Below are 14238 nucleotides of genomic sequence, written 5' to 3' on the forward strand. Positions count from 1 at the left end.
AGCAAGAGTCTCCCAGGCAACAACACAGAGGTTGACTCTTGTTTCGGAACAGCACTGCACAGATACTTCCAAACGCAAATAATTATTGATTTCCGAATGAATGGATGCTTGGCATTATTTTTGGCATTAAAAAAAATATATTCTTGGCCTGGTGGGGGTTCTCGTTGGCCTGGCAACCTGCCAGGCCTGTACAATTATAGGGGAAACACTGGGCTTAAGTTAACTAATGTCAGCACAGTACCATAGTTTTTTTAACAAATGGTGGACACACTAAAATGAAACTCATTTGGAACATCTAGAAGTGCATAGCTCCATATGCAATAGAGACAACTGATTTTGTGATTGAATGGAATATTGATAACATATAGCATTTAAAGGTTCAACTTAAGGCATACACCACGATAAAGCAGATGCAGATATTAAATTTTTTTTCATAGGAAAAAAAAACAATCACTCACAGGCTTGCAACCTTCATTCACCTCCAGTTCATTTCCAGAGGGTTTGGAGGCACTCCTCTTCATACAGATGAAGCCATGTTTCTCCTCACACACACGGTCAGCCCAGTTCCCATTCTACAAGAGAAAAAGTACCATAAGATGCATGTATATACAGATTGGATGTACTTGATGGAAGTGCTACAGTCAATGTATGTCAAAGTCAGTCTTAAACCTGTAGCCTACATCTTGAACATACATATGTATGTATAGTACCTATTAAGCCCATGTACCTATTAAGTCCATTACCATTATTGTTATTATTTTTTTTACCATTTTTTGCCATTTATTGTTAAGTTATGGGTGGCAGTGTTCCCGATGACGTTGTTGAAAGTCAAGCTATAACTTCGCTGCTGAGGTGATCCCGGGAAGAAGATATTTGGGTATTTAAAACCTTAGTTTTTCATAAATATTTGAATGAAGTTCACGTGGGCTTAAAGGATACAGTACAACTAAAATTATTCTGCCCATGTAGGGTAATAAATAAAGTAATATTTTTAATTTTGACAAATATTTTCTGTACTTTGCACAGTCTTATAGTCAATGGTGTATATACCGTATATACTTCAGATAAATAGTTTATATTTTTTTCAAGCAGAATTTGATCATTTCTCTTTTTCATCCAAAATCTACTTTTGTTCTAAGTAAGACCAGTACGCCCCTATTAAGCCCACTTTGTTAGTTTGTAATGAAACTAATGACTAATTGTGTTTTGATTAAGCTAATGTAAAGTTGACATACAATGAGCATTTAATGTTTTCTTTTAAGATGTAAAGGTGACAAAATTGCTAGGAAATTACAGTGCATGTCCTCGCATCCTAGAGGCATGCTATCTGTACCGCAAAGATACAATGACAGACCTGTCAGTGTTTGTAAAAGTTTGGATTGGACAAAAAGTCTTTGAGTGAGGGAAGAACAATGTCAGAGTTGAGGCACATCAGGGAAAGGATACTTACCTGAGTGTAATACAAGAGAGGGAGATTTCACACTGTCTTCAGGTAGCCTGTTTTAGTAAGATAAGTTGAACTAAGACCCCATTTACACTTGCAATTAAATCATAATCGAGTAATCCTAAAGCAGTCCTATCGCATTTATCCACATTAAAATCCAGGTGTAAATGCACCCAAGATGAATCGGAGGTGGATTCAAATCTGATTGCAACTTCGGCAGGTGGTTTGAGATGCATTGTGGCCGCACATTGGCCAAGTGTAAATGGAAATGTTTGTCCAATCAACATAGGTAATCTGTATACTCCTCCCAAAAAGTTTTATCCCTAACTGGAAAGACAGTGCGCAGTTTTGTTTTATTCTGAGTGGAGTTGAGGAAGCAAGGACCGGCTACAGGCTAAAACCTCGACGATCAGTTGGATGTTTTTAATTTGTTCATTATTTTTAATCTTTAATAATTATTAAATACATTTTTAACATATTTGTAGCAAAGATGATGGAGTGGGCTTATTTGGAACCACTATTGGCTTAGATGGTACATCTTTACTTATTAAGCCCAGGCCAGACTTTTCACATATTTTTGCAAATAAGTTAATCTCCTCAAGCAAATATGAACAAAATGTAAGATAAAATGGTAGATAGGAGATTATTCTTCCATTCTATCTTAACCTTCCTGCTAGAAATCAAGGCTGTGTATAGGCCTATGCAAAAGTGAAAAGGCTTAATTGATATGCTTACACCATATACATATGAATATACTGTATGTACACTGAATTAAACATGACAATGATTCAATTTCACTATTTGTCTTTTTGATTGTAGTTATTTGCTCTCTGGCAAAACAGTTCACTTTTGTCTTTGGCAATTGAATGAGTATTTTTTCAGGAATTAATTCAACTCAGTGGATGTATGATGTGAGCACATACACATACAAATAGGTTATATATGCACCATATCTAGGTGGTGCTCCCTACCTCTCCCCTGATGAGAACACAGTCCTCTTGGTCAGTGGAGACACTAGGCTTCCCAAACTCCCAGCTGGTGAAGGTGACTGTAGAGTGGTCACCCCAGTCAAACAGCCCCTCTGTCTTCCTGTCATTCAGTCCAATCCACAGCTCATCACTGGTTGCTGCAGACATGGAGAGAGGAAAATGCACCTTGTACTGTAAACCAGTGGCCATCTGCACATCTGTTAATATGTGAATAGTGAATCACAGACATTTGCCGCTACCTGGGCAGGTTTTTACTGCCCCATAGCGCAAAATAACCATAATATATCTGTGGGGGGTTGATAGATTTGTTGATCAATGCTATTGACTCGATGATTCTTCTGCCAGTTGCTGAGATTTCTGGCTTTCAAAACTCACTGTCCAGCCCATAACTTCTCTTGGAACAAAAGTTTCCCACATATTAGAATTTCAAGAGAGTCCCTATCTCCTCCCAGCCACCTACTCCCCACTCATTCTTTTCTTCATGCATTTCAACTGCTCAGTGATGGAGGATGGTGCGATGAGCAAACAATCGGCATCGTGAGACATTTCAACTATGAAGGCTACAAAGCCTTGTCCTCAATCCAGAAAAAGCAAATGACAAATTAGTGTTATTACCAAATTCTGTATTGTTATATTTACTCTAGGGCTGGGCAATAAATCAATTTTATAAATTTATTTGAATTTATGGTTTAGGATGATGTGTAAAAATGAAAATCGAGATTCACTTTAACCTGGGTAAATACGGCACAGATTGCTCTCTGTCAATCAAGCCCCACCGCTTCCCTGAGCTTCCGCAGTCGACAACAACGCTCACCGAGATTTCCCCTCAGACACAAACACAGTATCAAGACGGCAGCACATGCTTCTACAAGTGAGGAGCTCATTTGGAAGTGGTTTGGTTTTGCAACGTCCGACGTTGAGCGAACCACTGTCCGTTGTAAAGTTTGTGCAAAGTCTGTGGCGGCAGCAGCGCGACAAATTTATTCCAGCATCTCTGACAGAGGCAGCAGCTGAGTGGAGAAGTGTGAGGCACTGTGACATGCACAAGCTAGCGGCAGCCCCGAATGCCTGCTAAAAAGCAGGTAACATTAGCGGCATCCCATATGACAAGAAGGGGCCCCGGTGGAAAGACGTTACAGATGCGCTGGCATTTCATATCTTTTTCATACACTTCATTTGTTTTTAAGAAAAAAAAAATCGATTAAAATCGGAAATTGGGTGTAGGTGTAAAAAAATCTGAGATTTTATTTTTAGGCCATATTGCCCAACCCTAATTTACTCTTAACTAGACTTTTCTGTTGGATCTCTGCTCTAAGTACGTAGCTTACTTGTCCCTATTGTGAAAATGTGACTTTATTTTTTATTTCAGTAGGCAATTTTTCAGATCATGTGACGTGTCTGGATGTGCACGCATCTGGAGGCAAAAAGCTTGCTGGAGTTGCACCGGGAACAGTGTTCATACACAAAACACTGTCATGCTTGCAATATTTTCTTGTAGTAGTAGTAGTTTCAAGTCAAAACAGTTGTTTAAGGGTGCTTTCACACCAGCCTTGTTTAGTCCGTTTGAATCGAACCCCGGAGCGTTTACCCCCTTGGTTCGAACCCTGGTGCGGACCACTTCCACAGGCCACTTCCAAGTGAACTGTGGAGCAGTTCATTTCTGGTGAGAACACCATTCGAACCAATCTCAGGAAGTGAACCATTTAATCTGAATTTTATTGGTTAAAAACAACGTCTTCACATCCTGTTTTGGTGACTGGTGAAACTAGCGTTTGCATGGATCAACTTTTGGGGATTTTTGCATGATTGCAATCACCAGCTCTATGTGGGATCCTCTTTTTGTCCATGTTATCTGTTTCTGAGCCTATGCATGTGTCATTCTCTTTGTTCTTTACTTGGTGGATCGTGCGTAACTTTATTGCAATTTGATTGAAATTACTGGTGTTCTAATTTCCGTAACCGCTAGGTTATGTATGGTTAATTGCAGGGGTTAAAATGGGCCGGAACGATCCGGAACGGCGTTCCGGCACCTTCGATTAATAAGTAAATAAATCTGATTGGCAGTTTCATACATAATAATGTCAAGCGAGTTCACGGGGCTGCCAACTCTCGCATGCAATGCAACGCATTGACCGTGAGACTCACGCAATTGACATTTATCACACGCTCTCACGCCACAAGTCCATTTTCTCACGCAGTGAAAAACAAATTCATAAACGTTGCGGCGTGAAGACAGAGCAGCACCGTGCAGCAGAGAGTTATTCAGACCATCTGAATAGCGAGAAATATTCACAAATGTATTATATTGTAATTTATTCCCATGCATGCTGCTCAGAGTAATCGCAGTCAGCGGCTCTTCTGCGTCTCTCCCTCTCCTCTCGCGCCGGTGCGCACGCAGGCAGGAGTGACAGTGAGTTGCTATGGTTACGGGGACGCTCTGTGTCTGTCGCTCTGAAACGTTCTCGCGATTCCCAATAATAGATTTTTAGGTTAGTATGCCTATGCAAAATCATGAATGTAAGTACCTTAATGCTGAAATCTAGTAATATAACATAACATTACATTTTTGGTTAACGTTATACAGGGTTGCTGTTTCTTGATTTACTCCAAGAGGTTAGGTGGTGTAGTAGAAATGCAGGAAATTTGTTTTAAATTACTATTTTCTTCTGACCCCCCCACCAATTATGTTAATTGTAATTTAAACTTGATGCAATTTTTCTTTAATGCGGCTGAAAATATGACAGCATTTTCCCCAATCTTCTCTCATGATGGGCTTCTGCCTCTGAGCCTGTGCGTGTGTCCTCGCCCTCACCCATCCTCTTTGCTCTTTAAAAGTGACGCTTGTGCGTAACTTTGTTGCAATTTATTGAAACTTTGTTGCAGTTTCAGTTTCATTTGAATGTGAGAGCGCATTGTTGTGATCTCTTGAATATTTTGTTACGTGTGTTCTGATTATTTGTGCATGATTAAATTTGATGCCTTTAATGTGGCTATAAATAGGATATGTTGCGTTTTTTTTTTTTTTGAAGGTGCGGGGAATTGGGGGTGCATCAACCCGGTCGGGATGTAGAAGGGGGTGCGTCGCCTAAAAAGTTTGGGAACCGCTGCTCTAGAGTGTCCATGATATAAGATATAGTATAGGCAGAAGTTGCGAGGGTTTTGTTGTTTGTTTACCAAATTACCGGAGCCAATTTACTGGAGATTTTTTTTATTGGGGGCAGGCGGTTAGACAAACAAAAAACGAATATGATGCCCCATTGTTATTGCCATGCAATGACACACAGCATCAATCAGTTCTACTATCTACTATGGAAATTTGCACTTTATGTCATTCCTGACATGTGTGCCATATGCTGTCACCATTACGTGATGCCAAATGCCAAAAACTATGTGTCCCTCTCATCATTACACAATGCCAAATGCGCAACGTGCATGACCCGTCACAGCCCAGCAAAAAGTCATGAAAATAACCTTCATCCGACGCAGTGGACACACACACGCGACGCACCTGACGTACAACATACCCAACGCACACACACATTCTTATAATTTCAGCTGTCAAAAAATCTCTGGGAATGTATTTTTTCCATCCCGGGAGACTGAGGCTAATTACCGGAGTCTCCTGGCTAATCCGGGAGGGTTGGCAACCCTATCTGGACCGTTTGATTTTTGACTTTGTGAAAGCGAACCGAACCAGCTGAAAAACGAAACAATGTATCATTCTCGCATCAGGTGCGAACCAAGGAAGCAAACTATCAGGTGTGAAAACGCCCTAAGGTTATTCTGTTCTTATTGCTATGTAAAAGAACAAATTGGCACATCGCCGTTTTTGCTGAAAACAACTTTGACTTCTGCCCCTGTCGCTGGATAAGGAACAGGTCGGAAACAAGTACACAAAACCCATCAACTATATCCTTATATCTTCTATCCCGAATGTTCTTATATATATATCTATATATAGTATATATACGTATATATATATATATGTATGTGTGTGTGTGTGTGTATATATATATATATATATATATATATATATATATATATATATACACACATACACATACATTCGTATGAACAATGAATGATCTTTCAGAGTACGTGCTGTCACTTGAACCAAAGAAAGGGCTGTGAGGGTTACCTTAACAAAGTAACGGGGTAAAATTACCCGATCCGTGCGCTGACTGAATGGGTGGATGATATGACCCGCTGGCCTAGCATTGAATAGCCTGACAGTTTTATCTATCTGGTGGAGAAACCAAGTGTGTACACCAGTGTTTCCCCTATCATTTTTTGTTACAGCAGGGGGGTTTCTGTCTGCGACCACACGTCACTGTTTGTCACTCCGATCATGAAGGTGCATGTCCGCATACATTTGATAAAAAATAATCTTGCAGATTTTCATCGGGGCGCTACTGCTTAATGACTATACAAACACTATAGAACACTATAGGAAATGTACTGTATTTCACCATGGTGGCCCGCCACAGTATAATAAGGGAAACACTGGACTGTACACTAAAGAAAAACTAAAGGCATATAAATCTTTAGATGCGTACAGTTATTGACTAAGTGGCCACGTTTAGCATATATGATAAGAATAAGGATGTAGCTGATGGATTTTGTGTGCTTCCTTCCAATGTGCTGCGTAGCCAGTGACAGGGGGACAAGTCCAGCATGTAGGCTACAAAGTGGGTGAGCAAAGTTGTTTTCAGCGAAAACGACGATGTGCCAATTTGTTCTTTACATGTCAGCAATAAGAACAGAATTAACCTTAACAAAAAATAACTAACAGACTTAAGACAGTTTTTCTTATCAGGCAAGATAATTATGCAAATGGACACATTACTTTTCCAGCTTCCTGCCAGGATGAAGCTTGGAGGATTAGAGGTGTGTTATCTCTGTTTGTTATAAAAAATATCTTATTTTGATCTGTACTTTTGTTTCTGTCTATTTTCTTCATGTACCGTATCCAAGTTGAGAGATGACAAAGCTTTGGTCCTCCACATTGTTGATGCTCGCCAGGTCTCCTCCTTCTTCTTTACGGCATTCAGTCTGAGCATCAGTCCATGATTTCTGAGGACGTTGAAGATGGAAGCAGTGGCCATTGTAGGGGATCCAAGGGTCTGAACAAAATCCTGTCTCAACTGATCATAAAAATAACAGAGAAATAAGGACTGAATGATATCATATTGTGAAAGCATTACACCAGAAACAATTCAGTAACACTGTAACCATGAGGGCTGATTCTAGAATAGAAAAGAATAGAATTGATTTTTTCTGTACCTTGAACAGGAGGCGGCAAGGCTCCTTCTTTGTAGCAGATGTACCCCAACTTCTTGGAGCAGGATGAACTTTGCCAGTAGTACTGCACACTGGAATCAACAACTGCACAGTTCTGTCCCGGATCAGGAAGTGGATGTCCTAAAAATAGATGAGGACTTAAGTTGGGGTTCTGTCTTTCCAAGATCCAGAACCAGGGGAAGCCCCTTGACATAATGTCTTTGTAAACAGTAACAACAATAACCTTATCTAATAACAGAGTTTACAAAGTTCATAAAACAGATAAAAATGAATCATTACATAAAATGCAGTCTATAGAACTGAGCAATAAGAAGAAATTTAAGAGATGATATGGAATTAGCTAGTCTGACTTCATCAGGCAGGTTGTCCCACAGTTTAGGGGCCTTATTACTTTGTACTTTAATTCGCAAATATGAGACCATATGGAATACAGACACACTGGGAAACAAGGTGTAGAAAATAGGAGCATTCAGCTAGCACACATTTGAAAAACAGGGAGGGAAAGTGTCAATTTACGCCATCTGCTGGTTGTATTCAAAGGGAGAAAAAAAATCACTATTAATTTTCCCATTAGGGATGTTAATGATTAATCGACCATCGATTAATCACCGTTAAGAATTTGTTAGATCAAGCATATATTAACCGATTAACCGACAATTCATTCGTCATGTTTTGCTGAAATCATTTATCACCACGAGGGTGCAATTTAACTTTCACCGCTTACAGAGGAAGAGGAAAGTCAAGAAAGTGGACGAAGCATAGTCCAGTATAGGAGCATTACACCCAAAAAGATGACAGTGTTCATTGTAAACATTGTAATACAAAGTTGAAATATAGCACGTGTACAAGCACAATGAAACTAATGACGTTATGTAAATGAAAGGGAATGCAGGAAGATTCCCTAGGCTGGCAATGTTGACACTATTTCTGCCTCCCGACCCGGGACATATGTTTGTGCGTGTGTTTCAGCGGCTGGACTGACTGTCACCAGGCTGCACACTGGACTCATCCCCAACAACGTAGATATGCTCTTATTCTTAAATAAAAAACGAGTAGATTACAGTGCCAGTGTTTCCAATACATAAACTGTGGCGCAGCGCCACAATATCGGCACGGCTGGCACAAAATAAAAACTTTGTCGATTGATCTAAATCACTCTGAAATGTGCCTAATGTGCACATCACGTCTCATTTGGCGATGCATAGTCCAGTAGCAGTGTACTCAATCTGACAGTGTCCCGTTCTGAAAAGTGAGCTAGTGAAAAAAATTCAATTCCACAATTTTTTTCCAAATTTGCATGTTTTAGTAACGGTATTTGTAAAGAGTAACTTGATACTTTTTAATCTGAGATTTCTAACACATGAACAATTACATGAGTTAAAGTTAACGTGAGTGCAGTGCAGAGACTGCATTGAATATTCCCCCTGATCTCCAGTTGGATTCCACTGGACACAAGGTAAAGACAAGTAGGCCAATTTATCCTAAACAAAGTAAATTATCAACCTGTGGGAAACACAGCCGTCCGTTGTCGGGAGTCTGGATTTTATTTTTTCAGTTACTATAGGCCTCAGCTGTTAGATGGATGTAAATATAAAAATGTATGTTTATTACGCATGTTTGGTGTTTCCATGCTCTAATTAGACCTATAAATTCTGCAGAATTACTAAAGTTAATCTTTTGAATCTTGCTTGGTTGATTCACTTGTTGAGTAGGCATAAAGACAGGTGGAAAAACACACATTTTGTATTTTCTATTTTCTGTCAAAAGCTGTTTTTTTTTTTTACACAATGATTAATCGATTAATTGCTCATTAACGTGACTGGCGCTGACACAGATTATTAATTTGAGGGAACAAATTACTAATTCAAGAGTAGGCTACAGATTGTTAAACCGTGTACATGGATTTCAAAACTGAGAGCACAGGATTTTTTTTTTTCCTACCAAATATAGCCCGTAGAGGGCTCTGAACAGATACCTGTACAAAAGAACTACAGCCACAGCCTTGCTGGTGCACTGTATGATAGCGTCCCTCGTCTAAAATGAGGGATAGCATGCAAGAATGAAAATTATAGTATTGCATTTTAGTGCCACCAGATCATTTGAAACACTGAGATAACGATCAATTTCATAGGAAACAGGTGTAATCACACCTCATGTTTAACATGAAATGTGTAAACCATCCAATTGATTTTGATGGCCAGTTTTGAATGCAGACAGGCTTGGTTAAAAAGGACCAAATGAAGTTATTGTGGATTTTCTATCATTAAGTTGTAAAAAGTTCTGATACATCGAGCACTTGATATTGTGGAGGCAATTGTGTAGAGACTCAAGGTTGTTTGGATCAGTGAAATGTAACATAGCACAACAACAGAACAACAAAGTGTTGTATTGGAGATAAAACTTACCAGAGTCCCATCTTAGATACCGGAAGGGCCTCCCATTAGTCCACTGCCAGCCATGTTCCTGGTCCAAGACCAGCCCAATCCAGAGTCGATAGTTCACTGTACCCAATAGTGCTGTGAGTGTGTGTGTGTGTGTGTGTGTGTGTGTGTGTGTGTATGTGTGTGTATGTGTATGTAGTTGAAAGAGACAAGATGAAGGAAAATGACAAAGTAATGAATGTTTCCCTCATACCATTTAAATGGTTGTAAGTAAAGCACAAAGCATAATTGCCAATCTGATCTGATCATAATAACAGCAAAGTATCCAAGCACACATTCAATTTATTAATACAAGCAGTACATTCATGACTATATATAATGCAGTTAGGGCTGGGCGATATGGCCTAAAAATAAAATCTCAGATTTTTTCACACCTACACCCGATTTACTATTTTAATTGATTTTGTTTTTAAACAAACTAAAGGCATTATTCATTTTGTTTTTAACAATATCTACAAACAAGATGTTTAAGAATAGAAAACAAACACTTCTTGAAGGCTCTTTTGTGCAAAAAGACATGTAGGAAGTGGCTTTAGAACTGGAATTGATCCCTGTGTGCTGCTCAGTGGCTGCCCACTGCTCCTAGTAGTTAGTATGGGTAAAAGTGCAAAGGATGAATTTCCGTTTGGGGGCTGCCGCTAGCTTGTGCATGTCGCAGTGCCACACACTTCTCCACTCGGCTGATTGTTGCGCTGCTACCTTTAGTTGTCACAGACTTTACACAAACTTTACAACAGTGGGTTGCTCGACGTCGGACGTTGCAAAACCAAACCACTTCCAAATGTCTAAGGAGACGCTGCCTTTTTTGGAAATGAGCTCCTCACTTGTAGAAGCGTGTGCTGCCAATTTGATACTGTGTTTGTGTCGTGGTCGTTGTAAGGAAGGAAGAGAACTGTGGATGCTCAGGGAAGCGGTGGGGCTTGATTGACAGAGAGCGATCCGTGCCGTATTTACCCAGATTAAAGTGAAACTCGATTTTAATTTTTACATATCGTCCTAAACCATAAATTTGAATTAATTGATAAAATCGATTTATCGCCCAGCCCTAGATGCAGTATAAAATAATTAAGAGTTCCGTTCTAAACTTGATAACCACTAATGGACAAAAATGCCAGCTAATTTATTAATGGCACAAAATCAAAATAAATTATGGCACGTTTTAAGAAACAGTAGCTAACGTAAGTCCTATGTTGATCAAATAACTTGACTTTTACTGACAGGATCATGTATATGTTTGAGAAATATTGAATGATGAACTTCAGTTAATAATTATTTTTCCAAAATGGACACACAAAAATTTGGAAATTAACACTTTAAATGCCATCTCAGTTCATCAATACAAGCTGTTTATTTATGCGGTGTGGTGTATTTACCAATAGACCCTTACTTTATCACTACAAGCAGATATCCACAGGGGGGCACTGTACCTGTGATGTAAGCCTGCTCATGGGGATCGGTGATACTGAGCAGGGAGGCACCTTGCTGTTTGCAGCTGGTCTGAGCTTGAGGCCAACTCAGAGCTGATTGTGTGTTGATCTGGTAATATGCTCCTGTTATAGGATGTTTCTTCCAGTGTTCTTTGGCTGGGAAACATAGATGCAGGACTATGGAAAAGCTAATTCTTCAATCATTAAAACCTGTGATGAATTCCTCATGTAAACTTCCACCTGTATACCTTCTTACTTTGCATTAAGTGTCAAAGATTGACTAACTCTAAACTAGTGGTAGCTGCAGCATCAAAATGCCTTGTGTAATCGGTGCTCAGGCAGGTAAAAAAATGTAACTATCTGAACACACAAAAAGCCCTTGATACTGGCTCAAATAATGTACACAAGCTAATGTATGCAGTTATAATTTCCATATGCAATACTCACAAGTAGTTGGGCAGTAGCCCCAGAGTTCATGATCATATTTTGTTTCAACTGCACACCAAGAACGCTTTACTGAGGAGTCAAAAGTGGTGCAGTCTTGATACCACTTGTCTTTGTACAGGAAGGGAAACATGCAAGGCCTGCCAGCTGCATTTCCTTCAATGGTGTAAAGTTCTAAAACGGAATAAAAACAAACAAAAAATGAGACACTTGATGTAAGAACATCTTTAAGAATATGACACTCTACTACAATTCTTATAATTCAGCCAAAGATCTACCATTAAATTTTATGATTACGTGGTATAAATACCAGTGCAATCAGTAGCAGTTGGTTACCAGCCTGCCCATCAGCGGGAGTGACATTACCAAGCAATATCAATATCACTCATGTCAGTTTAAAGGAATGCTCCAATCACAACTTAATCAGCCTCCACATTATTGAGTCGAAGTTGTTTCATTAAAGGATAATTCCGGTTATTTTCAACCTGGGCCTTATTTTCCTAGTTTTTGCCATCATGACAATTGCTTGTGTTTAAAATCACTTACTTCATTGTAGAGCGTTCATGGTTGAAAATAATTGGAATTATGCTTTCAGGGAATTTCCCAGACTTTTCCTCTAATTCCTATAGAATTGTATGAATAATTAGGTTACTTAGGTTACCAAATTGACCTCTGCCTCTAATTTTTCCATAAATAGTTTATAGTTTTGCAGTTCTTTCCAGGAAACTCTTTTAGAAATTTACAGAATTACGATATCTTATCAACTTCACCAAACCCAGGAAATGTCCTAAGAAATAATTAGAAAATTACGGACCCGGAAAATAAATTGTTACTGAAATTTCCTATCATTAAAGGGGAGCTTAATTGTTTGTTTTTTACATATATATATATATAATAATGTAATGTCCTTGAACCACACTGCTTGATATGGCACAGTGAAGATTTATGGAGATTTTCTAGAACTAGACTTATGGAAAATTTGTACAAACAACAACAAAACAAACAAAAAAAAATGACATGCAATAATAACTCATAAGTCAAGTAAAAAAATATATAGAAACAATCTTGGAAAATATTAGGAAAACCTCTATTTTTGCAGATGGAGAACCTATAATTATCCAAGTTACCAACAATATTATTTGAAAAGTAACCCCCCATCATCCTAAAAAAAATCCTCTCCTGCATTGTCTTATTCAGCCCTCCAGTTTTAGTCCTTAAAGTCTATGAACTGGGTTAATATGGAGAATGGAAGTTGTCCAAAACACCAAAGTGTTTCATACTGTACCTCTGTATGTTCTTGTGCAAGCTCCACTGGATGTTCCTGAAATTGTGATGTGGCTGTTTGGCCCTACTTCTTTGGAGAGAACTATTGAGTCTTCTGCTTTGAAGTCTATGTAAAGCTCTTCGCCTTTGAGGGCAAGAAGTGTTTCATTCTTGCATTCCCACTTTTGCAGGTTGCTGTTTTCGTCACAATCGTAGAGGCTTATTTCACTTCCCACACTGTTCCCCTGGACTCCCAGGCATTTGTTGAGCCAACGAACCAAAAGTCGGTCACCAGTTGTCCAGCGCACATCATAGCAGTGGGTTGATTTTTTCACCAAACAAAAACCAGTGGCCTTGTTAATGAGTGAGAATGGTGAATCTGCGGAGAAAGATTGTTAAAAAAAACACTATAAAGAGACTTTATTGTAAAATACAAATTTCTAGTGCTTGTCTCTCTTCAACAGGTTCCTCTCTGCTCTGCTTTTTTTTTTTCAAAGCATTATAAAGATGAGATATCAGTCACAGTAATAATTCAAAGGCTGAACTGAAATGTAATAAGCAAATAAACTCCTGACTTCCATCAAATAAAATTAGAATCAGAATCATGTCAATCTTGAAGTACAACAAATGTACAGGAAATCCTCTAGATAACATTGGTGGCAACATACAGAGTTCACAGTACATATTGACCCACATAGTACAAAGACAAAGGGCCTTTGCATACAGTGTAAGATATACTGTGCACAGTAGACTCTTCAAATCACACAAAAAAGCTTTAAATTAAAGCTTCTGATACTGTACCATTTGAAGCCAAACACTGAGATGTTTGGATGAGGAGCACAAAAGCTGCAACACTAATCCTCACGATTAGCATTCTTCTGAAATGTCTTACACCAGCAGACATTGTTGATGCATTGCTAGCAGAGGAC

General features: G+C 38.9%; 1 protein-coding gene across 1 annotated transcript in view; it reads right to left on the minus strand.

The window, feature by feature from the left end:
* Nucleotides 1–14238, minus strand: part of LOC139666696 (macrophage mannose receptor 1-like) — a 45610-nt gene extending 31372 nt beyond the window's left edge. Inside the window, exons 1-9 of the mRNA XM_071546008.1 lie at nucleotides 14111–14238; nucleotides 13332–13688; nucleotides 12050–12220; nucleotides 11603–11758; nucleotides 10140–10250; nucleotides 7666–7854; nucleotides 7398–7568; nucleotides 2416–2570; nucleotides 459–572 (exon numbers count right to left, since the gene is read on the minus strand). Of these exons, the coding sequence (XP_071402109.1) occupies nucleotides 459–572; nucleotides 2416–2570; nucleotides 7398–7568; nucleotides 7666–7854; nucleotides 10140–10250; nucleotides 11603–11758; nucleotides 12050–12220; nucleotides 13332–13688; nucleotides 14111–14213 (1527 nt within the window). The 5' untranslated portion in view covers nucleotides 14214–14238. The remainder of the gene's footprint in view (nucleotides 1–458; nucleotides 573–2415; nucleotides 2571–7397; nucleotides 7569–7665; nucleotides 7855–10139; nucleotides 10251–11602; nucleotides 11759–12049; nucleotides 12221–13331; nucleotides 13689–14110) is intronic.

The sequence above is a fragment of the Centroberyx affinis genome, unplaced genomic scaffold (assembly GCF_046629955.1).
Source record: "Centroberyx affinis isolate AG114_WGS23_722 - 3 ecotype Tasmania unplaced genomic scaffold, CSIRO-AGI_Caff_v1 ptg005091l_1, whole genome shotgun sequence".
NCBI lineage: Eukaryota > Metazoa > Chordata > Actinopteri > Beryciformes > Berycidae > Centroberyx > Centroberyx affinis.